Here is a 23,572-nt window from a genome sequence, read left to right as displayed (position 1 = left end):
GACGGGAAGGAAACCCTCTCAAATCTCTCCTTGCTGCTGCTGCTGCTGCTAAGTCGCTTCAGTCGTGTCCGACTCTGTGCGACCCCATAGACGGCAGCCCACTAGGCTCCTCTGTCCCTGGGATTCTCCAGGCACGAACACTGGAGTGGGTTGCCATTTCCTTCTCCAATGCATGAAAGTGAAAAGTGAAAGTGAAGTCGCTCAGTCGTGTCCGACTCTTAGCGACCCCATGGACTGGAGCCTACCAGGCTCCTCAGGGCGCTAATTCTGGAGCTCTTATCTAGACCATCTCTAATTCCTGAAACTGAGGGGGGGAAAGGGAATGAAGCCTTTTAAAATGTTCTTATTTCAATTGTTATTTACAATTAGTTTTATGTTGTGACATCTGATTCAAGACTAGGTTTAGAAAAGAAGCTAGATCTCTTCTTGTGTCTGTCTGAAGGGCTTTCCAGGTGGCTCAGAGGTAAAGAATCCGCCTGCCAATGCAGGAGATGCAGGGGGTGTGGGTTTGATCCCCAGGTTGGAAAGATCCCCTGGAGGAGGTGATCACAACCCTCTCCAGTATTTTTGCCTGGAGAATCCCAGGGACAGAGGAGCGGGGAGGGCTGCAGTCCACGAGGTCTTGTGAGTCAGATATGACTGCGTGAGCATGCACAATCCCATCAAGAGGCCTCCACCTTCACGATCTGGTCACTCTCAAAGGTTCCGTCCGTGAAAGCATCACACTGAGGGTTAGTGTTTTGACACGCGCGTTCCGGGGGACACCGACATTCAGTCCATAGCAATACACATATATTTAACTTTTTACAAAACTGTCAAACTGTTCCAGTGTGGTTATACCAGTTTATGTTCCCAAGAGTGTTGGTCGGACTGCGTCCCATCCTCACCAGCCCTGGACTCGGCCAGTTCTTGTTGTCGCCCTCTGAATGGGTGTGTAGTAGTATCTTACTATTGTTTAATTTGCATTTCTCTAATAACTCATGATATTTAGTATCTTTTCAGTAGCTTATTTCTTTTCAGTAGCTTATTTCTTTAGCGATCTGTTCTGTTCGAATCAGTTTTTAATTGGGTTGTTTGTTTTCTGATGAGTGCGTTTTGGCAGTTCTTTCATATATTCTGGGTACAAGTCTTTTATCAGATAGGTGATTGGCAAAGTGGTTTTTTCCCCTTGTCCGTGGCTCACTTTTCGTTCTCTTAAAATCTGTCTTTCCACCCTCAGTTGTTTTTGAAGTTCAGTTGATTAATTTCTTCTTATGTGGACTGCATCTTTGGTATTGTATCCCAGACTCTGTGCCTGAACCACAGCCCCCAGATTTCCTCCCGAGCCTCGTCCCAGCGCCCCGTCCCATCTGAGTGCTGCCCTCCGTTGTCTTCCAGGCTTTGGGAACCATCACTGCAGTGCCTGTCACCGGTCCTCAGGTCAGCTCCTTGCAGAGGTTGGCCGGGCAAGGAGCTGCAGTGCTACCTCAGGTAAGCGGCCTGCGGCGGGTGTCTGTCTGTCTGTCTGTCCAAGCCCCTCAGCACTGAGGTTTTAGGTGCAACCTCAAGGGAGTCCCTTTCCTCTCCTGCCTCCTCTGCCCACCCTCCAGAGGAGACATTTGGACTGCTGCTGCTGCTGCTGCTGCTAAGTCGCTTCAGTCGTGTCCGACTCCATGTGACCCCATAGACGGCAGCCCTCCAGGTTCCGCCATCCCTGGGATTCTCCAGGCAAGAGCACTGGAGTGGGTTGCCATTTCCTTCTCCAATGGATAAAAGTGAAAAGTGAAAGTGAAGTCGCTCAGTCGTGTCCGACTCTTAGCGACCCCATGGACTGCAGCCCACCAGGCTCCTCCGTCCATGGGATTTTCCAGGCAAGAGTACTGGAGTGGGGTGCCATTGCCTTCTCCAGTGGATAAAAGTGAAAAGTGAAAGTGAAGTCACTCAGTCGTGTCCGACTCTTAGTGACCCCATGGACTTTCCAGGCAAGAGTACTGGAGTGGGGTGCCATTTGGACTAGACCCCATTTTTTCACACACTGAAGAACTGAGAAATCAGTTTAGTGGGTCATGACCAGGATTTTTTTTTTTTTTTTTTAATGGAATAAGCTATGCTTGACTAGAATAGAGCAGACACATCAGAAACACTGTTTTGTGGGCAGAGTGTGTTTCCAGACTGGATCACGATGTAATGAAGACTTTTGAGCATGGGCCACGGTTAAGAAAAGCGTGAGAAACTCTGGACAAGTAGGTGCATTTGGGAGATGCTGGGCCAGGTGCCCCTGGATCCATTCTGGGGCCCCTGAGACTGAGCTCAGCACTTTGGACCAGTCAACTGACCTCCAACCTTCCTGGGCGGAGTCTCCTCTCCTGCAAAGAGGGTGCTGCCAGTGCCTCCCTAGCCTTGACACAAGAGCCTTTGTAGCTGGGCCAGGTCTGGAGCAGAAGCCTGCCGGTGGGGACTTAGCTTAGTGGGGCACCTGCTGCTGAGCCTCGAGGGGCTGCCAGCTGCCCAGGTGACGCCGGCTCCTGCCTGTCCTGGGGCTACAGGCTGCACAGATGCCCTCAGCCAGAGCCCAGTGAGGGGCAGGGGCCCCAGGCCCTCTTGTCCTGTGGCAGCCCCTCTGAATGCCCACCTGTGCTGAATTCACCAGCGTCCTGTCCCCAGCAGGTTCAGATTCCAGGAGGGGGACAGACAAGGAGTCAAGATGCTGTGAACCCAGAGTGATTAGCCTGAGTTAGAAGGATTCCCAGGGTGCTGTGGGAATAGCACCTCATAGCCTGCCTGAGGATCAGGGAGGGCTTCCTGGAGGAGGTGGTACCAGAAGCAGGTCCCCAGTCTCTACACCACCATCCCCTCTCCTCTAACACGGGGGTCTCTGAGCCAGGTCACGTCCCTGCCCCTGCTCTGGAGTCTTCCCCAAGTCCTGGCTCTGCTCAGGACTGCTCTTTGGCCAGGCCTGTCAGCATCCCGCCTGTCTGTCTGACCATGTCCCCCACCCTCCCTTCCCCAGGTTAGGCCAAAGACTCTGATCCCAGACAGCCTCCCCGTCACCCCGGGCCGGGACCGGCCACCCAAGCAGCCCCCAACGTTCCAGAAGGCCACCGTGGTCAGTATCAAGAACCCCAGCCCCGCGCTTCCCACCGCCAACAACACCGTGAGCCATGTGCCAGCGCCCGGCAGCCAGCCACGGGCCCTGCCCGAGCCCGCCGCCGTCAGCTCTCCTCTGAGCGGCGCCGGGGTGGCCTACGCCATCATCTCCACCGCCCCCAGCAATGCCGCCGCCATGGCCCCCAGCACCGCCGTGTCCATGGTCAGCGACAGCGTCAAAGTCCAGCCCCTCCTCATCAGCGCGGACAACAAGGTGAGGGAGGGCAGGCTCCCTTCGGGGCCAGGTGAAGGGGGGCTGGGCAGCGTGAGTGACCGGATGGCGGAATGATCGAGTGGCCAAGTGAATGGATGCAGTGAGGGCAGAGGAGTGAATGAACAGTGAGACTGAACGAATCAGTAAGGGAGCGGATGGGGGTGGGGTTATAAATGAATGAATGAGTCGGTGGTAGGATAAATGGTGTATGAAAGAGGGATCAAGTGAATGAATCGGTGTGGGAAGAAGGTGGGGTGCAAAGGGAGTGAATACGTGGGTGGAAGACTATGTGGCTAGGGACTTTCCAGACGGTCCAGGGGTTGAGACTCCTTGACTCTACTGCAGGGGGCACGGGTTCGATCCCTGGTCAGAATCTAAGATCCCGCATGCCTTGCAGTGTGCACCCCCTCCCAAAAAAAGGAAAAAAAAGACTGTGTTGCTGAACGAATCAATACCCGTGGGAAAAGAATAACGCCTCGATGGATGAAGTGTTTCATTCATAAGAATAATTAACTAGCTAATAAAATGTGTGGCCGAGTGGGTGGCTGGAAGAGAGTCCCTGCTGATGCAGGGAGGGAGTTGAGGACTTTTCAGGCCCTGGTTGCCTCCTCTGTGATTCCCCCCTCCTCATTCCTCTATGATCCCGCAATTCCAGGCCGCGTGCCCGAAGAGGGTGGACACACTTGGCCCCGGTTCTGCAGCCCTGCCCGTGGGAGCCCCTCCAGCTCCCCCTCACCCCTCCACCCTGTAGGCTCCCCCCTCACCCCTCCACCCCGAAGTCCTTGCCCGTGGGGCCCCTCCAGCTCCCCCTCACCCCTCCACCCCATAGTCCCTGCCCGTGGGGCCCCTCCAGCTCCCCCTCACCCCTCCACCCCGTAGTCCTTGCCTGTGGGGCCCCTCCAGCTCTCCCTCACCCCTCCACCCCATAGTCTCTGCCTGTGGGGCCCCTCCAGCCCCCCCGTCACCCCTCCACCCCGTAGTCCCTGCCCGTGGGGCCCCTCCAGCCCCCCGTCACCCCTCCACCCTGTAGTCCCTGCCTGTGGGGCCCCTCCAACTCCCCTCACCCCTCCACCCTGTAGTCCCTGCCCGTGGGGCCCCTCCAGCTCCCCTCACCCCTCCACCCGTAGTCCCTGCCCGTGGGGCCCCTCCAGCTCCCCCTCACCCCTCCACCCTGTAGTCCCTGCCTGTGGGGCCCCTCCAGCTCCCCCTCACCCCTCCACCCTGTAATCTGCCCGTGGGTCCCCTCCATCCCCATCACCCCTCCACCCCGTAGTCCCTGCCCGTGGGGCCCCTCCAGCTCCCCCTCACCCCTCCACCCTGTAATCTGCCTGTGGGGCCCCTCCAGCTCCCCCTCACTCCTCCACCCTGTAGTCCCTGCCCGTGGGGCCCCTCCAGCTCCCCTCACCCCTCCACCCCGTAGTCCCTGCCCATGGGGCCCCTCCAGCTCCCCTCACCCCTCCACCCTGTAGTCCCTGCCCGTGGGGCCCCTCCAGCTCCCCCTCACCCCTCCACCCTGTAGTCCCTGCCTGTGGGGCCCCTCCAGCCCCCCCGTCACCCCTCCAGCCCGTAGTCCCTGCCCGTGGGGCCCCTCCAGCTCCCCCTCACCCCTCCACCCTGTAGTCCCTGCCCGTGGGGCCCCTCCAGCTCTCCTCACCCCTCCACCCCGTAGTCCCTGCCCGTGGGGCCCCTCCAGCTCCCCCTCACCCCTCCACCCTGTAGTCCCTGCCCGTGGGGCCCCTCCAGCTCCCCCTCACCCCTCCACCCTGTAGTCCCTGCCTGTGGGGCCCCTCCAGCTCCCCTCACCCCTCCAGCCCGTAGTCCCTGCCCGTGGGGCCCCTCCAGCTCCCCCTCACCCCTCCACCCTGTAGTCCCTGCCTGTGGGGCTCCTCCAGCTCCCCCTCACCCCTCCACCCTGTAATCTGCCCGTGGGTCCCCTCCATCCCCATCACCCCTCCACCCCGTAGTCCCTGCCTGTGGGGCCCCTCCAGCTCCCCTCACCCCTGCACCCCATAGTCCCTGCCCGTGGGGCCCCTCCAGCTCCCCCTCACCCCTCCACCCTGTAATCTGCCCGTGGGTCCCCTCCATCCCCATCACCCCTCCACCCTGTAGTCCCTGCCCGTGGGGCCCCTCCGGACCCCCTCACCCCTCCACCCCATCTTCCAGGTCATCATCATTCAGTCTCAAGTGCAGCCACAGCCCGAGAACACCACAGAGTCGCGGGCGCCCACGGAGGAGCCGAATCGGGGGGCTCAGGCCAGCAACAAGAGGAAGGAAGAGCGGCCCTCGAGCCAGGAGAACCCCGAGGTGGGTGGCGGTGGTGTAGGAGCCGCTGTAGGACGTGCCCCACATGGGCTAGGGTGGAGACCGGGCCCGTGAGCCCAGGTCCCGCTGTTGTGTGTCCCAGACTTGCCGGCTAAGGGGCTGTGTGGGGCAGTGCTGAGCTCTGACCCTGGCCCAGTCTGCCTGGCTTGCCCTCCCAGTGCCGTGGGGGGAGGGCATCACGTCTGCTTCCTCGTCTGTGAGGTGGGAGGGTGAGTCTGCCTTCCCAGCAGCGTTGTTGGGAGGATCCCACGGTCTGTGTCCGCTGGGGTCCCGAAAGCGTGCCTGGGCGCTGCTGGCTGTTACTCCGCACCCCCGAGCCCGGCTGTCCCCCCATCCCGTCCCCCTGTCCTCAGGACCCCTGTCCAGGGACAGCCCTGCTCTTGGCAGCACGTGACCCTGAAGCAGTCCTGCTCCTCCCTCCACCCCACTGTTCCTGAATGACTGAAGGCAGCCCAGGAGGACCTGCAGGACCTAAAAGTCAGCTGTTTACTGAACTTTTGGTCACAGCAGGTGGTGTCCTTGTGTTCCTGCTGGCATCCTCAGCTGTCTTGGGCCAAAATCACCCCCTCTGGGCCTTTTTCCCTGTGACTGCCCCTACCTGGCCCTGGTTCCTCTCCCTACTGACTGTTTTGTCTTACAAGATCACCTTCAGAAACCATCTCCTCCAGGCAGCCTTCCCTGACCGCCTACCACCAACAGATCCCCCTGGGCTCCTCCAGCTCCTGTTGAGTCTTTTTATCAGAGCTCTGTCATCTAAAGAAGTCATTCATCCGTTCATCCAGTCACTTATTTGCCAATCACATCTCAGCCTTTGCTGCAGGCCAGGCTCTGGGCTGAGGATGGGGACAGTGAGACTGGGCAGGTGTAGTTAGTCCAGGCTCGAGGATGCTCACTCCTACCGCCAGACACAGGCATGGCCATTTGGACTTGAACCTGGGTTAGAACAAATGGCAGGTGTTGTCAGAGAATTACAAATTCTGAGCTGTGGGAGATCCAGGGAGAAGGAGGGCTTCCAGGTGGTGCTAGTGGTAAAAAGCCCGCCTGCCAATGCATGAGAAATCAAGAACTGCGGGTGTGATCCCTGGGTCAGGAAGATCTCCTGGAGGAGGGCACGGCAACCCACTCCAGTATTCTTGCGTGGAGAATCCCATGGACAGAGGAGCCTGGCGGGCTACAGTCTGTGGGATCGCAAAGAGTCAGACACGACCGAAGCGACTTAACACACAGGAGAGGGAGAAGGCCTTGGAGGGGAGGGGTGTGACCACGGAGATGGGAACACAGACGGTTTCAGGAGAAGGACGAGTGGCATGTCAGCTGGAGGACACTGCCTAGGCAGTCACACAGACATGGGGAGAGGACTCAGCACACCTGGAAAATCAGCCGGTCTCTTTGGACCCTGGGTAGCACGTGTGGGTGAGAATTTCTAGATGTTGTTCTTCAGTCACTCAGTTGTGTCCGACTCTTTGTGACCCCATGGACTGCAGCACGCCAGGCTTCCCTGTCCTTCACCATCTCCTGGAGTTTGCTCAAACTCGTCCACTGAGTCAATGATGCTACTGAGAACTTCTCAACATGGGGTTAAAGATGGACGTTGGAGGCTGATTCTGGAAGACCTGGATGCAGGTGGCCAAGGAGGAACTCCATTCCTTGGGTAGTAGGGAGCCATGGAATGTCTTTGAGCAGGAGAGTGACTTGGTTATTGCCCTTTGACACATCCAGAAAGTCTGCTGGGAATTGGTAGAGTGGACTACTCACCAAGGTTGAGATGCAGCTAGTCTGCTCTGTGGCTTCAGGCCCAATCTTGTCTCAAGAGAGCAGTCCATTGTATTTGGTGGTAATGAATGAGCACCCACTGTATGCGAGGTGGGGCTGAGGGGCCAGCTCACAGCTCAAGCTCCCATGAGCACCCTTCTGTCCTCCGATGGGGTTCTCTGCACCCTTAATATTCAGGAAGGTTCTCTGGGTGGCTTTTCTTTGTTCTTTCAAAGTATATCTTAGTCAATTATTGTGCATTTATACAATTAGTATAATTACATCTAACTACATAATTAGTGTAAATACATGTAATGACTTAAATAGAACTTGCAATTACAACACGTCCTGGTGTAAAAATCCTTATTAAAGTTGCTTTTAGAAGAAGGCTGGGAGCTGTTGTGTTGCATAGACGCAGGCTTCTCAGTGGCCTTTGAACCTGTTTGTGAAGAACCTAAGTCAACAGTGCTGGAGGCCAGAGCAGCAGCTGCCCCAGAAATGTGCCCAGATGCACCAGTCGAGGACTCGGAGGGCCGGGGGTGGGCGTGGATTGGGGCTAAAGAGACACTGACGGGCTGGTAAGGCTCAGCTGTGTGGTGGCTTCCGGGGCAGTGGCTGTTGAGGTACCAGTGTCTGTACACCCGCACACACACTTTCTTTGGAGCCCACGGCTGCCTGTGAGATGAGCTGGGCTCGGGAACACGACGCAACAGCACCCTCACAAGGCATCAAAGGGACCTGGGGCAGTAACACCCCGCTTCCCTGCTGAGCGACCCTCTACCACTAACTGCACTTCCTCCCCTGCTTGCCTGCATCCTCCCAGCTGCTCTGCGAAGTGGATGGGGCAGAAATGACAGCGTTCACTGTACAGACGAGGAGACGGGCTCAGAGAGGTCGGCGTGTCCACGGTCACTGGGCTGTGCACTCAGCCGGGACAGACCCTGGACGCCTGGCTCCTGCCCCAGGCTTGGTGGATTCCATCCTGTCCTAAAGTCCCTGGCTTCTTCAGGACAGAGCCTGGCCTTTTCTGTGCTATTCGTTTCCCTGGCCTCAGGCAGCATCTGACCAAGCTGGTCACTCTCAGATTAGTCTCTCACATTAGTTTGAGGCACTCTCACATTAGTGCCTCATGGAATGGCAGCTAGAGTAGGAGTCCTGGCCCCATTCCAGCCTGGCCCCAGCCCTGGCCACAGCCCCAGCCCTAGACATAGCCCCAGCCCTGGCCACAAGTCAACCCCAGCCCTGGCCACACCCCCAGCCCCAGCCCAGGCCACACCCCAGGTCACACCCCCTGCCCCAGCTGCAGCCACACCCCCAGCCCCAGCTGCAGCCACACCCCCAGCCACAGCCTAGGCCACCCCACCAGCCACAGCCTAGGCCACACTCCCAGCCACAGCCTAGGCTACACCCCCAGCCACAGCTTAGGCCACACCCCCAGCCACAGCCTAGGCCACACCCCCAGCCACAGCCCAGGCCACACCCCCAGCCACAGCTGGGCCACCTGTCTGGGCAAGACCCAAGCAGGCAGATGCTCCTTCCCTCTGCCACCCCTGCTGCCACTGCCCTCGTCCCTGCCTCCCCTCTACCCAGGCTCCCAGCCCCTAGATGGTTCCTCTCTGCAGCTAGAAGGATCTTTCTACAATTCACCAGAAATAACCAAGTCACCACCCCTTGTTTTTAAAAATGTTCTTCAGCTTTATCGAGATGTAATTGGCATATAACCTTGTGTGAGTTTAAGGTGCACAACATAGTGATTTGAGATACGTATATATTGCAACAGGAGCACCACAGGAATTGCAGTTGGTGTGTCCATTGTTATCCATTGTTACCTCCATGGTTATTTATTTTTGTGTGATGAACACTTACTTTTCAAATCCACTCTCAGCAGCCTTCACATTTACAGTATGGTACTGTTGGCTCTAGTCACAATGCTGTACATTATTTATCATACAACTGGAAATTTGTAGTTTGTGATTACTGTCACAGCCCAGAGGAGCTAAGGAGACAGGATGACTCATGTCTTGTGGGATCCTGGAACAGCAAAAGAGCATTAGATAAAAAACTAAGGAAACCCCCAAATAGAAAAGCTGGGTTAACCTTTCTCTTGCCTTCCCTCAGAAAATCGCCTTCATGGTGGCGCTGGGCCTGGTGACGACGGAGCACTTGGAAGGTGAGGACCCTCGGTGGGGCTGGGCCTGGCTGCTGGGTGGGTGGGTCAGGTCTGACTTGGCATCAGACAGAAGCAGTGGGTCTCAAATTCTCGGTCAGATGTGACCCACCTTCTGCGAGGTCAGTGCTGAGTGCCTGGTTGTCATCACTGAGACCAAGGAGCCCACCCGCTCTCCCGGCTTGACTCTGCACAGAACCCTCTGTGTGTCAGTGGAGGGACTTTGTGGGTTCTCTGCCCCCTAGTTGGAGGCAGCACCGTGAAGTGATAAGATCGGGGTGCCCAGCTCTGCCATGACTGACAGCTCAAGCTTGGGCAAGTCACCCAGCTTCTCTGGGCCTTAGTTTCTCCATCTATAAAATGGGATAATAGCCAACTCTTCCTCCTGGGATTGTTGGATAGAACCAAGAGGAGCAGCAGCCACCTTCCCTTCTGTCAAGTTGGCCTGTGGACTCATGTCCGCCCCCAGACGGGTCGGTGGAAGCCAGCACGTTGAGTAGACAGATCATCGTGACACTGTGGGTGCCGTTTGACTTTACCAATGAGAGCAATTGCAGATTAGCTCTGTGCATCGTCCTGGAATCTCAGGGCGGAGCCTGGTGGGCTGCAGTCCATGGGGTCGCTAAGAGTCGGACACGACTGAGTGACTTCACTTTCACTTTTCACTTTCATGCATTGGAGAAGGAAATGGCAACCCACTCCAGTGTTCTTGCCTGGAGAATCCCAGGGACAGGGGAGCCTGGTGGGCTGCGGTCTATGGGGTTGCACAGAGTCGGAAACGACTGAAGCGACTTAGCAGCAGCAGCAGCAGAAAGCATAAAGCCAACCGTCTTGTGGCACGTGTGGGGAAGCGGAGGCCAGAGACATTGATTCACTTGCTCAAGGTCACACAGCTAGTCACTATCAGGCCCAGGATGGCATCCATGTCTCCTGACTCATGACCCAGAGTGTTTTTCCATGATTCCGGCCTCACTGCTAAAGACATTTTATAAAGTGAGAACACCCCTGCACCTCAGGGAGACCTGGATTCAGGAAGGAAAGCTAGATTGCTCTTCCTCCTTAAAATTGAGGGACAGGAGGGAGTGAATTGAATACCCCAGTGCCCGAGGCACTGACTAGCTCTCATCTCAGGTGAAGGTCATCTCCAGGACAGCACTGAAGCCAGGGGAGGGAAGGGCCTTGACCAGACCACCCCATGCACGGCCGAGTCAAACGTGCCCTGGAGGTGGGTCCAGGCCTTTCCACGGCCACCTCCCCTTGCGTTCCCTGGGTCTGACTTGGTCTCTGGCAGCAGCTGGGGTGTAGGTGGTGGGAAGGGACAGGGGCGTGGTCCGGCCACTCAGATACCCTGCCACATGGACCTGACCCCCGTGGGGATGTCCCATGCAAGGACCCCTCCTCTCATGGCCCCCCTGCCTTCTTGGAAGGAGTTCTGTTCATGTCTGAATCCTCCTGCTTGAACTTGAGTGTAGGGAATCTGGCTGTGCATGGCGGCCTTCGAGAGCCATTTCTGCTCTGTCTTTGGAGCCGTGGAGGCAGCCTGGGATGGTGGAACTGGCCCAAACAGTCATGTCAGAAGTCCGGTGTTCAAGTCTTGGCCATGCTGCTTGGAGCTGGGTGACCCTGGGCCAACTTCTTCCCCACTCGGAACCTCAGTTTCTTCATCTATGACTTGAGGAAAACCACTTCCTCGGACTTGGACTTCGCAGGGTTGTCATGGCAACTGAGCTAAAAGCACTCTGCGAATCCATTTGCGATTATTATAATTTGTATAAACAGTTCTCATTTTGCAAACTCTGCTCCCTCCTGCCCATGATACCCAAATATTTTTTTATTTGTGTTTATTTGGATCCTAACTTCTGCACAGGGTCTGAGGTGCCTTACGGGAAACACAAATAATATTGGGACAGTTTCAAAGGAGAAATCCGATCCGAGAAACAGAGACTAGGATATAATGTCAAAACAGCTACAGACGGAGAGACAGGGCCCACCTGGCAGTCAAAGCAAAAGGGAGAAAGAAAAGGAGGGAAAACCCAGTTCTCGAACTGCAGGAGGCTCGCCCCGCCAGGCCCCGTAGGGAGGACTGTGTTTGTTGTCGTGAGGGCCGGGCTGCCTGAGCAGGGCGGGCACCTGCCTTCCCAGGAGCACTCAGCCTTACTCCGAAGCTCAGTCTGGCCGCAGTCTGACCATCAGGCACCAGCTGTCCTAAGGTCCCAAGAGAGGCGTCCCCAGGCTGGAGGATGGCACTTGGGGCCGTGCTGAGAGCAGGTGCCTGGACTCTGGGTATCCCCCACCCTCCGCCCAGTTGGTCCTTCACCCTGAGGCCAGCAGCTGTGTCCTGCCTCAGAGCGAACGACGCTGGGGCCCCCGGCCCACTCAGGGCCACTCTGCGGCCAGATGCTGGGCAGAGGGGCTGCGGTGCAGGAGGCAGTGCCCAGGGTTTGTAGAGGATGAGTCCAGGGCTCCCAGGGCAGGAAGATTCCTGTAACCTCTGCATCTGGGCCTTTCCAGAGATCCAGAGCAAACGCCAGGAGCGAAAGCGGAGAAGCACAGCCAACCCTGCCTACAGCGGCCTCCTGGAGACAGAGGTGAGGGGCCCGCCATCCGCACACGGGGTGAGGGGTGGGGGAGGCTCCGCGGGGCCGGCCTCCTCACCTGCCCCTCCTGATTAGAGCTCAGAGCGTGACAGTGAACAGCCCTGACCTCCTGGGTTCAGAATCTGGTGAGGCAGAGGACCGCCATGTCAGCAGGTTCTCAGGCGGGCTGCCCCGGGGCTGGGGCTGGATGCAGGTCACAGCCGGCTCCCTGCTTCTTCGTCCCGGTGATCCGGCATGAGGGCTGGTCGCAGGCAGTGCTGGGCCCTGGTCCTCCGGGGACCCGGCGGGCTCAGCCCTAGCTCCTGACTCAAGAGAAGCCACAGAGAAGAGGGCCTGGGAGGGGCTGGGCCAAGCGAGGCTGGGGAGAGGGTTGGCTGGAGGAGGAGAGGGAGTGGCCGTGACTTCAGTGATTTCCTTCTGGGTGGAGACGCGAGGCCAGCAAGGAGCGACCTGGCCTGGCGTGCCCACCTTCCCCTCCCCTAACCCCCTGAGCCCCAGTTCCTTTCACGTAGCGGCACCCCAGCTCTAGACTGCTTCTTAATGGTGGGCAGCGCACACTCCCCTCAGATAGCCGAAACTGGTCAAATAGGGTGTGACAGTTAACTCCAAGGGAGGGGATGCCCCCTTCATCCAAATCCCATCCAACACACTCCCCACCCCCAAGGCGAGGTCGGCTGCAGCCCTACTAGGGGGTGATGAGAGTCCCTGAGCGCCAGTCAGTGATGCCGTTTAAGGGCAGCCCAGGGAGCACCCAGCCCCTCCCAGCATTACGTTCCCAGGGAGGAACTGAATCCAGAATGGGATTGCCTTGCCCGTGCACATCAGAGTTCAGCATTCTCGGCTTGAATCCAGATGTCATCTCTCAGAAGCCAGGTCTGCCGGGGCTGCAGATGCTCGGGCTTTCCTGCGAAAAACGCCCTGGAATCTTGCCCTGAAAGGGAAGCTGTTTCATGAGGGCCCTGGAGTTGGGCAGCCCCCTGAAGGGGAGCCCCAGGCCCTGGCACGTCGCGGAGGCCAGCGAGGCCCTGCAGGGCCCAGAGGAGGACAGGCGGACGGTGCGCTGGCTTCCCCCTGGGGAGTTCTTGAGTCGGAGCCAGCTGTCCCACGTCTGCGGCTCACCAGTTGGACCTCACCGGGCGGGGACGCCTGCGGGTGCCCTGTGGGGAGAGCGCCCTGTGTCCTTGTCGCCGGCTCCCCAGCCCACCTGCCTGTCCTCGCTGGTACCCTCCCGACTCCCGCTCAGAGCACACGCATGTTCACACCCGCTCACTTCCCCCCTCGACTTTCTGAGCACGCTGTGCCCCATTTGTGAGAGGCACCAAGCTGTTCCTCCAGCTCCAGCCACGGAAACTGCGTGTCCTCTGTACAGAATGGGCACCGTCCCTTGGTTGTGCTCGCGATGGACGTGCCCCCTGCTCTGGGGGCCAGGCCATACCCTCATCTCCGAAGTCTGTGGCCTTGACCGGAAATGACCTGATTAGCGAATTAGGAGCTGATGCAAAGCCCTGTGACCTTAAGCCCTGACAACATGTAGTTCCATGGGTCTCTCTAGACCCTGAACACGGCCCAAACATGTTGAGAGAGACAGGTTTACAACCCGTCATTCAAGTCTACAGGCATCGTCTTGCCACAGCCAAAGCCACCTTGAACCACCAGGGTCTGAACCCACGTGGCCTGTAGTTGTAAAGCCCAGGACTAAAGTCACCTTCTGGAATGTACTGGAGACTTCTTCCATTTACACGTGATGAGCCAAGGGTCACTCTTTGTTGTCAGGTTCCTGGGCCTCATGCTAAGAAGTGGGGTTTGGGGAGCCAATCCCTAGTACACTTCGTTTCCCAACCTGAGCCCAGAAGCTGCTGAGAAAGAAGACTCAGGAGGCAGACAGATGGACGGCCAGATGTCCGCTTTGTTACTGATTTGCCCTACCTGGACACCTCTAGCCGTCCTTCCTGAATGACGCAGGCTTGCCCACGGGAGCCACGATGGCCCCATCGGGCAGAGCCTTTGCTGGCTTTTGCCCTGGCTGACCTGCCTCTCCCCTCCCCCATGCCCATGTCCCCATTTCTGCCCCTGGTCTCGGGTGTCCAGCTGGAGTCCAGAGCCCAGGGTGGGGACCCTGTCCCGGGTGAGTCCTGGGCTGGGTCTGTGTCAACCGAGGAGGGCCCCCTGTGATTCGATTTGGTTTTCTGTCTCTGCAGAGGAAGCGACTGGCGTCCAACTATCTCAACACACCCCTGTTCCTCACAGCAAGAGGTAAGCGCTTCTCCTGCAGGGCTGCTGTGGGGCTGGGTGGGCCACACCTCACTCCGCTGGCCACCGCCCAGCTACCCAGCCTGCCCCGTCCACAGCCGCGGCCGGACAGCTGCTCTCTGTGGGCAGCGCGTCATGGCTCCCTGGGCCCTCTGCACACTGCTGCCCTCATCTATCACATGACCTCCCTGAGCCTCGGTTTGCTGGTCTGTATAAAACCGGCCCATGACAGTGCCGGCCTCTCAGAGCTGGGCCAGGGACAGCAGGTGAATGAGGCAGCTCTGTGTAATGTCGAGTGCGGTGCACACACAGGAGCTGTTCTTCCCACTATACTATATAATTTCCAGAAATTAGGAAGAAGACTATTTTTGTGATCATTAAATTATGTGGTTTGGCCATCCCTTACCGGAATGGAAGTGGGTTATGGTTGAAAATGAGTTGTCAGTGAGCCACTTTGAGGGGTCCCTGGAACAATGTTTTCTCCACTGGACAGCTCGCTGCTGCCATGTTCCTCAGGGAGCTTAGGGGCCACGATGAACCTATTTTTTGATGGGTTCTGGCCATGACCAGGGCAGAGATGTTTACTTCCATGATGCCCTGAGTGAGGACCCAGGAATCGGTGGGGCCTGAGATACTCCCAGCATGCCCTGAGGACCCAGGAGTCACTGGGGCCTATGTCCCTGGTGAGGACCCAAGAGTCACTGGGACCTGAGATACTCCCAGCATGCCCCTGGTGAGGACCCAGGAGTCACTAGGGCCTGTGCTACTCCCAGCATGCCCCTGGTGAGGACCCAGGAGTCACTGGGGCCTGAGATACTCCCAGCATGCCCAGGGTTGAAGACCCAGGAGTCACTGGGACCTGAGATACTCCCAGCATGCCCTGAGGACCCAGGAGTCACTGGGACCTATGTCCCTGGTGAGGACCCAGGAGTCACTGGGACCTGAGATACTCCCAGCATGCCCCTGGTGAGGACCCAGGAGTCACTGGGGCCTATGTCCGTGGTGAAGACCCAGGAGTCACTAGGGCCTGTGATACTCCCAGCATGCCCAGGGTGAGGACCTAGGAGTCATTGGGGCCTGAGATACTCCCAGCATGCCCAGGGTGAGGACCCAGGAGTCACTGGGACCTGAGATACACCCAGCATGTCCCTGGTGAGGACCCAAGAGTCACTGGGACCTGAGATACTCCCAGCATGCCCAGGGTGAGGACCCAGGAGTCACTGGGACCTGAGATACACCCAGCATGTCCCTGGTGAGGACCCAAGAGTCACTGGGACCTGAGATACTCCCAGCATGCCCCTGGTGAGGACCCAGGAGTCACTGGGACCTGAGATACTCCCAGCATGCCCCTGGTGAGGACCCAGGAGTCACTGGGGCCTGAGATACTCCCAGCATGCCCCTGGTGAGGATCCAGGAATCACTAGGGCCTGAAATACTCCCAGCATGCCCTGAGGACCCAGGAGTCACTGGGGCCTATGTCCCTGGTGAGGACCCAGGAGTCACTGGGACCTGAGATACTCCCAGCATGCCCCTGGTGAGGACCCAGGAGTCACTGGGGCCTGAGATACTCCCAGCATGCCCAGGGTGAAGACCCGGGAGTCACTGGGACCTGAGATACTCCCAGCATGCCCTGAGGACCCAGGAGTCACTGGGGCCTGAGATAATCCCAGCATGCCCAGGGTGAGGACCCAGGAGTCACTGGGACCTGAGATACTCCCAGCATGCCCCTGGTGAGGACCCAGGAGTCACTGGGGCCTATGTCCCTGGTGAAGACCCAGGAGTCACTAGGGCCTGTGATACTCCCAGCATGCCCAGGGTGAGGACCTAGGAGTCATTGGGGCCTGAGATACTCCCAGCATGCCCAGGGTGAGGACCCAGGAGTCACTGGGACCTGAGATACACCCAGCATGTCCCTGGTGAGGACCCAAGAGTCACTGGGACCTGAGATACTCCCAGCATGCCCCTGGTGAGGACCCAGGAGTCACTGGGACCTGAGATACTCCCAGCATGCCCCTGGTGAGGACCCAGGAGTCACTGGGGCCTGAGATACTCCCAGCATGCCCCTGGTGAGGATCCAGGAATCACTAGGGCCTGAAATACTCCCAGCATGCCCTGAGGACCCAGGAGTCACTGGGGCCTATGTCCCTGGTGAGGACCCAGGAGTCACTGGGACCTGAGATACTCCCAGCATGCCCCTGGTGAGGACCCAGGAGTCACTGGGGCCTGAGATACTCCCAGCATGCCCAGGGTGAAGACCTGGGAGTCACTGGGACCTGAGATACTCCCAGCATGCCCTGAGGACCCAGGAGTCACTGGGGCCTGAGATAATCCCAGCATGCCCAGGGTGAGGACCCAGGAGTCACTGGGACCTGAGATACTCCCAGCATGCCCCAGGTGAGGACCCAGGAGTCACTGGGGCCTGTAATATTCCCTTACACCCTGGGTCTTGTGGACTCTAGTCCTGATCGGTGCTCCCCATGGCCACTAACATGTTCTCCGCCCTTCTTCCCTGTGCTAGCCAATGAGGACCCCTGCTGGAAGGTACGTGTCCCTTGGTCTCACACCTGGGTGGGTGGGACATGCTTTCCACAGAGTCCAGGTAGGGTCACTCCTGGCAAGGGGCCGGGGCCCCAGTGTCCTGCTGCTGTGAGATGGAGCAGAGGGCCTTGGGCTCCACCCTCGGTGCTGAGGGCTTTGTACAGCACCAGTCCACTTTCCAGCATGCCCCACAGAGTCGGGCATCACCACGGGGCTCAGCCCACAGTTCAAGCAGGAGCCCTCCGGACACAGGGACCCCTGGAGCCGTGACAGCCCACATGGAAGCAGCTGATGCTGAGTGCCAGGGGGTTGTCTGGCCTCACGGTGTGACCTTGGGCAGAGCTGGCCCTCTCTGGGCCTCATTCCCCACCTCATTAGGGACTGGACTCGGGTCTCAGGGTCCCCCCCACACACCTACATTTCCATGACCCTGTGAAGCCCCACTCAGCTCGCACACACTACGTCCCTGCTTCCCAGGATGCTTGCTGGTCACAACCTTACTTGTGGGCACGTCTTCAGAGTTTATTCAGTGTTTTCCTTTACTCAGTTTCAGACCTGATTCTAAACTTCCAGTCCCTTCATGCCACAGTCAAGCCACTAAAAACCAACATGTGATGACATTTCCATTAGACCGTGTTGTTTGCAGCACTAACCCTGCGGTGTCGCAAGTCCATGCCGGCGGGGGTAGCGTTTGTCCACAGCCACTCTGTGCCTGGCCAGCCGGGGCATGGGGACAGGAGCTGCCTTGAGCCCGAGTCCTGCTACATGGAGCCCACAGGCCTGGGGGGGCCTTGGCTTTGAGGCAGGAGACCGGGATGCTCCGCCTCCTGGTTTGCAGGCCCGCGCTCACTTCATTATCCCCCGTCATCAGGGCTTAGTCCTGTCTCCCAGAGCTGCTGAAAACCCTGGCAGAAGAGCTGGGTCCCAGGCAGGTCGGGGTGGCAGCTGCCTGCCCCCCGCCCCTACTCCCAGCCCGCTGACCTGCCTCCCACCGTCCCGTCTCTTCCAGAACGAGATCACCCACGATGAGCTCTGTGCTGCCTGCAAGCGAGGGACCAACCTGCAGCCGTGCGGCACGTGCCCGAGGGCCTACCACCTCAGCTGCCTGGACCCGCCCCTCAAGACAGCACCCAAGGGCGTGTGGGTGTGCCCCAAATGCCAGCAGAAGGTACGGGAGGCTGTGTCTGTGTGTGGGTGACCCAACCCTCACCTTCACCACCTCCCTGAACTGCAGGGCCCTCCCTCACCGGGCACAACATCTGAGGCTGCTCAAACCGTCCCTGCTTCCTGGGTCATCCCCACCGTGAGCAGAGACGGGGAGGGCCAGGCTGGGGCGGGGTGAGAGGCAGAGGTGCAAGAAGAGGGGCTGGGTAGAGAACCAGGCTTTGCAACCTCAGCACAGCTGACCTTTGGGACAGGATAATCTGTTGGGGGGTGCTGTCCTATGCCCTGTAGGGTGTTCAGTGGTGTCCCTGGCCTCACCCAGTAGATGCCAATCACAGCCCCCGTCATGGCCATCTCAGACACTGCCGGTTGAGGACATGGGTATAGAGCGAGCAGAGGTGTCCCTCTGCAGCTGATTTAGCGATCCAACTTAGTGTACTAATAACACAAACCACAAAAAATAGCACCAGTTAACACATTAGAAAGTCGCTCATTCGTGTCCGACTCTTTGCGACCCCGTGGACTATATAGTCCGTGGAATTCTCCAAGTCAGGATACTGGAGTGGGTAGCTTTTCCCTTCTCCAGGGGGTCTTCCCAACCCAGGGATCAAACGCAGGTCTCCTGCATCGCAGGCAGATTCTTCACCAGCTGAGCCACCAGGGAAGCCCAGTTCTCACTGACAGCAACATGCAAATGAAAAACCATCAAATTAGCAAAAACGATAACATTCCCTTCTGGCAATGATGTGGTGAAATGAGCACTCTTAGACGTTACCTTAAAAATGTGTACACCTTTTAAACCCGGTGTCTTGCTTTGAGGGATAGAACCTACGGAACAGTTCAATATAAGTAAAGTTCTGTACAGAAGGAAGTCCCTCAGCTTTTCTTTATAAAAGATAATAAAATAGGAACAGCCTGGTTTCCCCACCAAAGAGTTAGTGAAATAGATTCCGGCACTTTACTCAGTGAGATATTATGGAGTCACTGAAAATGATTTTTTTTAACAAGGAATTTGGAATTCTTTGGGACTTGTTCACTATGTGGGGTTACGTTTTCAAAAACTAAAAATAAAATAAAAACAGGTTTTGTAGCTGCTGTTTAGTTTGATCATCAGCCATCTGACTGAGAAAAACAGGGTGCAGAATAGAAAACTTGGGTGAAAATTCTTGCAAGTGTTAATCTTGTGTGTGGCTGGGTGGTGGGAAGTTTCAGTGCTATTCTAAAAGTACACTTTTCTATAGAATGTGTTACTTGTAAAATCATTGCGGAATCCTCTTTATTTCAATGAGGAAGCCTCTTTATTTTAGGAAACATTGAGTTCCCATCATACTGGGTTTTGTGGGGACCTGAGGAGAGGGGGGTGTGGCAGCCCAGAGAGCTCGTGCCCGTGCCCCTGTCGCCCCCGTCCCCCCGCCTCAGGTTCCTCAGCCGGAGCGTGGCGGGCCCTGGGCTGCCTGCTGGCTCAGTCCCCCATCTGCCCTCCAGGCCTTAAAGAAAGATGGAGGTGTGCCCTGGACCGGGATGCTGGCCATCGTGCACTCCTACGTCACCCACAAGACAGGTGAGACATCGGGGCAGCTGGGAAGGGGCAGAGACGCCCTTCTGTTCAACCCCGCCCTCAGACTGCTGAACTCACTTTGAGCCCAGCAGAGGCTGCTCTGATCCAAAGCTCTGAACAGAGGGAGCCTTGGACTAATCCTGCGTGCAGGGCAGTTACTGCGGAGGTGGAATTTCAGCCCCTGAGCATCCGGCAAGAGCCTGTGGCTCCTGCAGGAGGTTGTGGCCAGAGTGACCCCTAGGGATGGACCTAGGATTCTTCTTGCCTCTCCTGCTCAGCCACGGCCCAGCCCCAGCTTACCTGCCGTTCCCGGTGGGGCCTGGGATCCAGGCCCTTTCCTAGTCCTTCCTCTTTCCTAGTTAAAGAAGAGGAGAAGCAGAAGCTGCTGCAGAGGGGCAGTGAGCTGCAGAGTGAGCGCCAGCAACTGGAGGAGCGAGACCGGCGCCTGGCCTCGGCCGTGAAGGTGTGCAGGGCGGGCGGGGTCTGCCGGGGGACCACGGGATATTGCAGATCAAAGTGTTACTGTCCGGTTACTGAGGCCCCAGAAGAGGGCAGACTCACCAGCGTCGTTCAGGGAGTCAGCAGGTGGAGAGGGCAGCTCTGTGACTCAGGACACACGTAGTTATCAAGGCACGGGACATCTGGCTCTGCTCCTTCTCAGCTCTGTGACCTCAGAAAGGCCCTATCTCTGAACCTCAGTTTCTTCTTGTATAAAGGCAGCATGATGGTTTCTTCTCTGTAGCGTGGTGGCAAAAGGTGGTGATGCTGGTGGTGGTGGTGATGGTGATGATGTAGTGATGGTGGTGATGGTGGTGATGCTGGTGGTGATGATGGTGATGATGGTGGTGATGCTGGTGGTGATGGTGATGATGTAGTGATGGTGGTGATGGTGGTGATGATGGTGGTGATGGTGGTGATGGTGATGAATTTGGTGGCGATGATGGTGACAGCAGTGTCAGGCCCTGGTAGAAACTTCTTAAATGTTGTATTTCATTTAATCCTCTCAATAACTCTATGAAGAGGCCCTGTGATTGTTCCCATCTTGGCGTTTTGGACATAGTCTCAGGAAGTTGAAGTTATTTGCCCAAGCAGCAAATGATTCAAACTCTAACTTGAGGCCTCAGTGCTTAACCACTGTACTGTGATGCCATGAAACCTAAAGGGCTAGAAAAAGCCGTGAACACAGCAGGCAAGAGAAAGAGGAAAGACCTGCCCAACAAGCTCAAGGTCTTTCCCAGGGGTTGCAGCTGAGCCAGAGCAGGCTCCGAGCTTCCTCCAGCAGGAGGCGGGGACGGTGTGGTCAGTTGGGAGCCCCCCAGCCACAGGGAGCACACTCCCACATCCCTGCACACACACCAGTTCCAGCCCTGAGTCCTAAACCAACTTCTCTTGTGGATCTGACTGCCATTGGATTCCGTTTTTCGCTTCTAGCTGGTGTGTGAGGCCCTCTTCCTTTCTTTCAGCCTCTGCGAGGGAAGGGAGGGACTTTGGGAGAAGGGGCTGCCCCGGGTGGCATGCATTGCTAAATGCTGAGACTGTTCTCTCTGACACTTTCCCTGAACAGAAATGCCTGGAGCTCAAGACAAGCCTGCTGGCCCGGCAGAGGGGCACCCAGTCGTCCTTGGACCGCCTGCGGGCCCTCCTTAGACTGATACAGGGTGATCAGATGCTCCAGGTCACCATGACGACCACCAGCCCCGCCCCACTGCTGGCAGGGCCCTGGACCAAGCCCTCAACAGCAGCCATGCACTCTGCCCTCCAGCACCCCCAGGGGCACAACTGACCCCCAAGGGACCCATCTTCACACCCGCGGAAAGTCACTGGGACCCTGCTTGCAAGACCTGCGGGTTCTGTCAGCCTTAATTCATACACACTATGAATTTCAGTCAAACCTAAAACCAGACAGAGACAGGAAAGAAGGGAGGAGGAGCTGAATGAGAGTCCCAGAGCCAGGACTCTGGGGATGGAGTCCTGCCCGCTTCCGGTCAGACAGGACGTCCAGAGTCCAGCTCGGGGTGCAGAGTCAGCTCCCCACCGCTGGGGGGCTTGTCCAGGCCTCGGGCTTCTGGGCACAGCTGTCTCCTCGGCCTCGAGTCAGCCCCGCGCCCGACAGAAGGGCCGAGGCACCCTACATGCTTGTGGGAGGGGAGCCGAGGTCACGACGTAGCTGAGTAGTAGAGCTAGTTGGAGCAAGAGGTGGGTAGCAAACCTAGGTAGACTCCGCCGCCCGCCTGCCCGACCTCACGGGGCCGCCAGGCGCGCCAGGCCTTCCAGACGCCCGGCCCCCATCATCAGTGTTACTAGCGTTGAGAATCGCAGCTAACTTGAAGGACGCTCCCGAGGGTCGGACGCTGCTGTCGGCCGGGCCTCTGTCTGGCCCCTGGCCTCGGGGGTACCTTCGCTGCACGCCTCCTCCCCGCCTCTGCTGACTTTCTGGGTTCATCTTGCCCTCGGTGGCTCTGGGCGAGATGGAGCCGCAGCCATGCTGGGGAGGCGTTTGGCAGGTTTTCCACCTGGGGTTGAATCGTTCAACTTAACGACCGAAGCCTTTTCTTTTCTCCTTTCGAAGAGCCGATAAGATATCCCATTCCTCTTTTCTTGCCAGTACAGACACTATGCCAAAAAAATAACTTTACATTTTTGTATGGCGTTTTTATTGTGAGATAATTTAATGTGAAGGGGACTTGGTGACTTTGCTTCCCGCTCACCGGGGTCTCCGCTGCCAGGGATGAACAGGAGCCCCCTCAGGCGGAGGGGGAGGCTGCCAAACCAGAGGGGCCCAGAGCGGCTTTTAAGAAGTGGGGGGAGGGGGGAGGGAGAGACCAGTGGCCTCGGGAGACTGGGGGGGTCCCTCTTCTTGCAGTCGCCCCAAAAGCGGAGGGAGGGCGCCCGCCGTCGTCAAAGGGCTCCTGTGTCTGGGGTGGGCTGTGCAGGCTTGTCAAGCCTTGCGGCTTCTCCAGTCCCCGAGGGACTTAGAACTTAGCACAACAGGATGAGCATCTGGGAGCCACGGGGCTCCCACCCCCAGCATATCACACGGTGCCGATCGCAGTGCACACGTGTGCGTGCGCACACGTGGCCCCAGACACGCACACACGCACGCATATGCCGGGTGCGCAGCAAGGAGGCTGGCCGGCGCCCCACACAGCCCGCCAACGGTCCCTCCTGTCATTTCCACGACTCCGGGAGAAACTGTGCTGTACGATACAGATCTATTTTGATACACTTAACACTGGGCTGAACAAGATTTTTATATTCTTTTATTGATGAACAAAGTGAACTGTGAGACACACGTCTTATATATTGGTTACTCGAGATGCCAATTATGCATTACCGCGTGGCTTGCGATGTAAACGTTTTCAAGTTCCTTTTTTTTTTTTTTTTTTTCCAGTTGGTTGGTTTTTCTTCTCGGACGGATTGAATTATGTTTTTGAAAAAATTGTTAATGGGAGGATGTGAAAGGTTGGACCCGGGAGGGGTAGCTGCCGATGTGTCTTGAGACTTAGCTTTTTTTGGACAGGGAGGGCCGTCCGATGGCTAGTGAGGATAGAGAAGCAGTGTTTGTCTTGAATACGCCGATGTAGTTTCCTTCTGTACGATGCATTAAACTCGATGGATGGTTTCAGAGCCCTGTGGTTTGTTTCCTTGCCTTCAACAGAGAGGCCTTGGGGAGCACGGGGTCGGGGGGGCAGGGAGATGGGGATTGGAGGGGGTAAAGGTCAGAGTCCTGCCCTCATCCCACCTCAAGGGAAGGAAGGAAGAAAGAACCCTGGGCGGGGCTACCACGCACAGATCCCCCAACCCCGGGTGGGTGCAGGCACCCCTTTTAGGGCCAGGATTGACAATCGCAAGTAACAGAAGCCCAGAGCAGGCTCCGTGCGGAG

General features: G+C 57.5%; 1 protein-coding gene across 2 annotated transcripts in view; it reads left to right on the top strand.

The window, feature by feature from the left end:
* PHF21B (PHD finger protein 21B) overlaps positions 1-23,315 on the top strand; it is an 88,452-nt gene extending 65,137 nt beyond the window's left edge. For both annotated transcript variants that reach the window (XM_002687979.7, XM_003586165.6), the window contains exons 3-13: positions 1,378-1,470; positions 2,990-3,340; positions 5,504-5,644; positions 9,533-9,584; positions 12,093-12,169; positions 14,377-14,431; positions 16,947-16,969; positions 17,976-18,134; positions 19,616-19,691; positions 20,048-20,151; positions 21,253-23,315. In XM_002687979.7, coding sequence (XP_002688025.1) covers positions 1,378-1,470; positions 2,990-3,340; positions 5,504-5,644; positions 9,533-9,584; positions 12,093-12,169; positions 14,377-14,431; positions 16,947-16,969; positions 17,976-18,134; positions 19,616-19,691; positions 20,048-20,151; positions 21,253-21,471 — 1,350 coding nt within the window. In that variant the 3' untranslated portion in view covers positions 21,472-23,315. The remainder of the gene's footprint in view (positions 1-1,377; positions 1,471-2,989; positions 3,341-5,503; positions 5,645-9,532; positions 9,585-12,092; positions 12,170-14,376; positions 14,432-16,946; positions 16,970-17,975; positions 18,135-19,615; positions 19,692-20,047; positions 20,152-21,252) is intronic.
* The last annotated feature ends 257 nt before the right edge of the window (positions 23,316-23,572 follow it).

The sequence above is a fragment of the Bos taurus genome, chromosome 5 (genome assembly GCF_002263795.3).
Source record: "Bos taurus isolate L1 Dominette 01449 registration number 42190680 breed Hereford chromosome 5, ARS-UCD2.0, whole genome shotgun sequence".
Classification (NCBI taxonomy): Eukaryota; Metazoa; Chordata; class Mammalia; order Artiodactyla; family Bovidae; genus Bos; species Bos taurus.
This window is presented reverse-complemented; position numbering and strand designations above follow the sequence as displayed.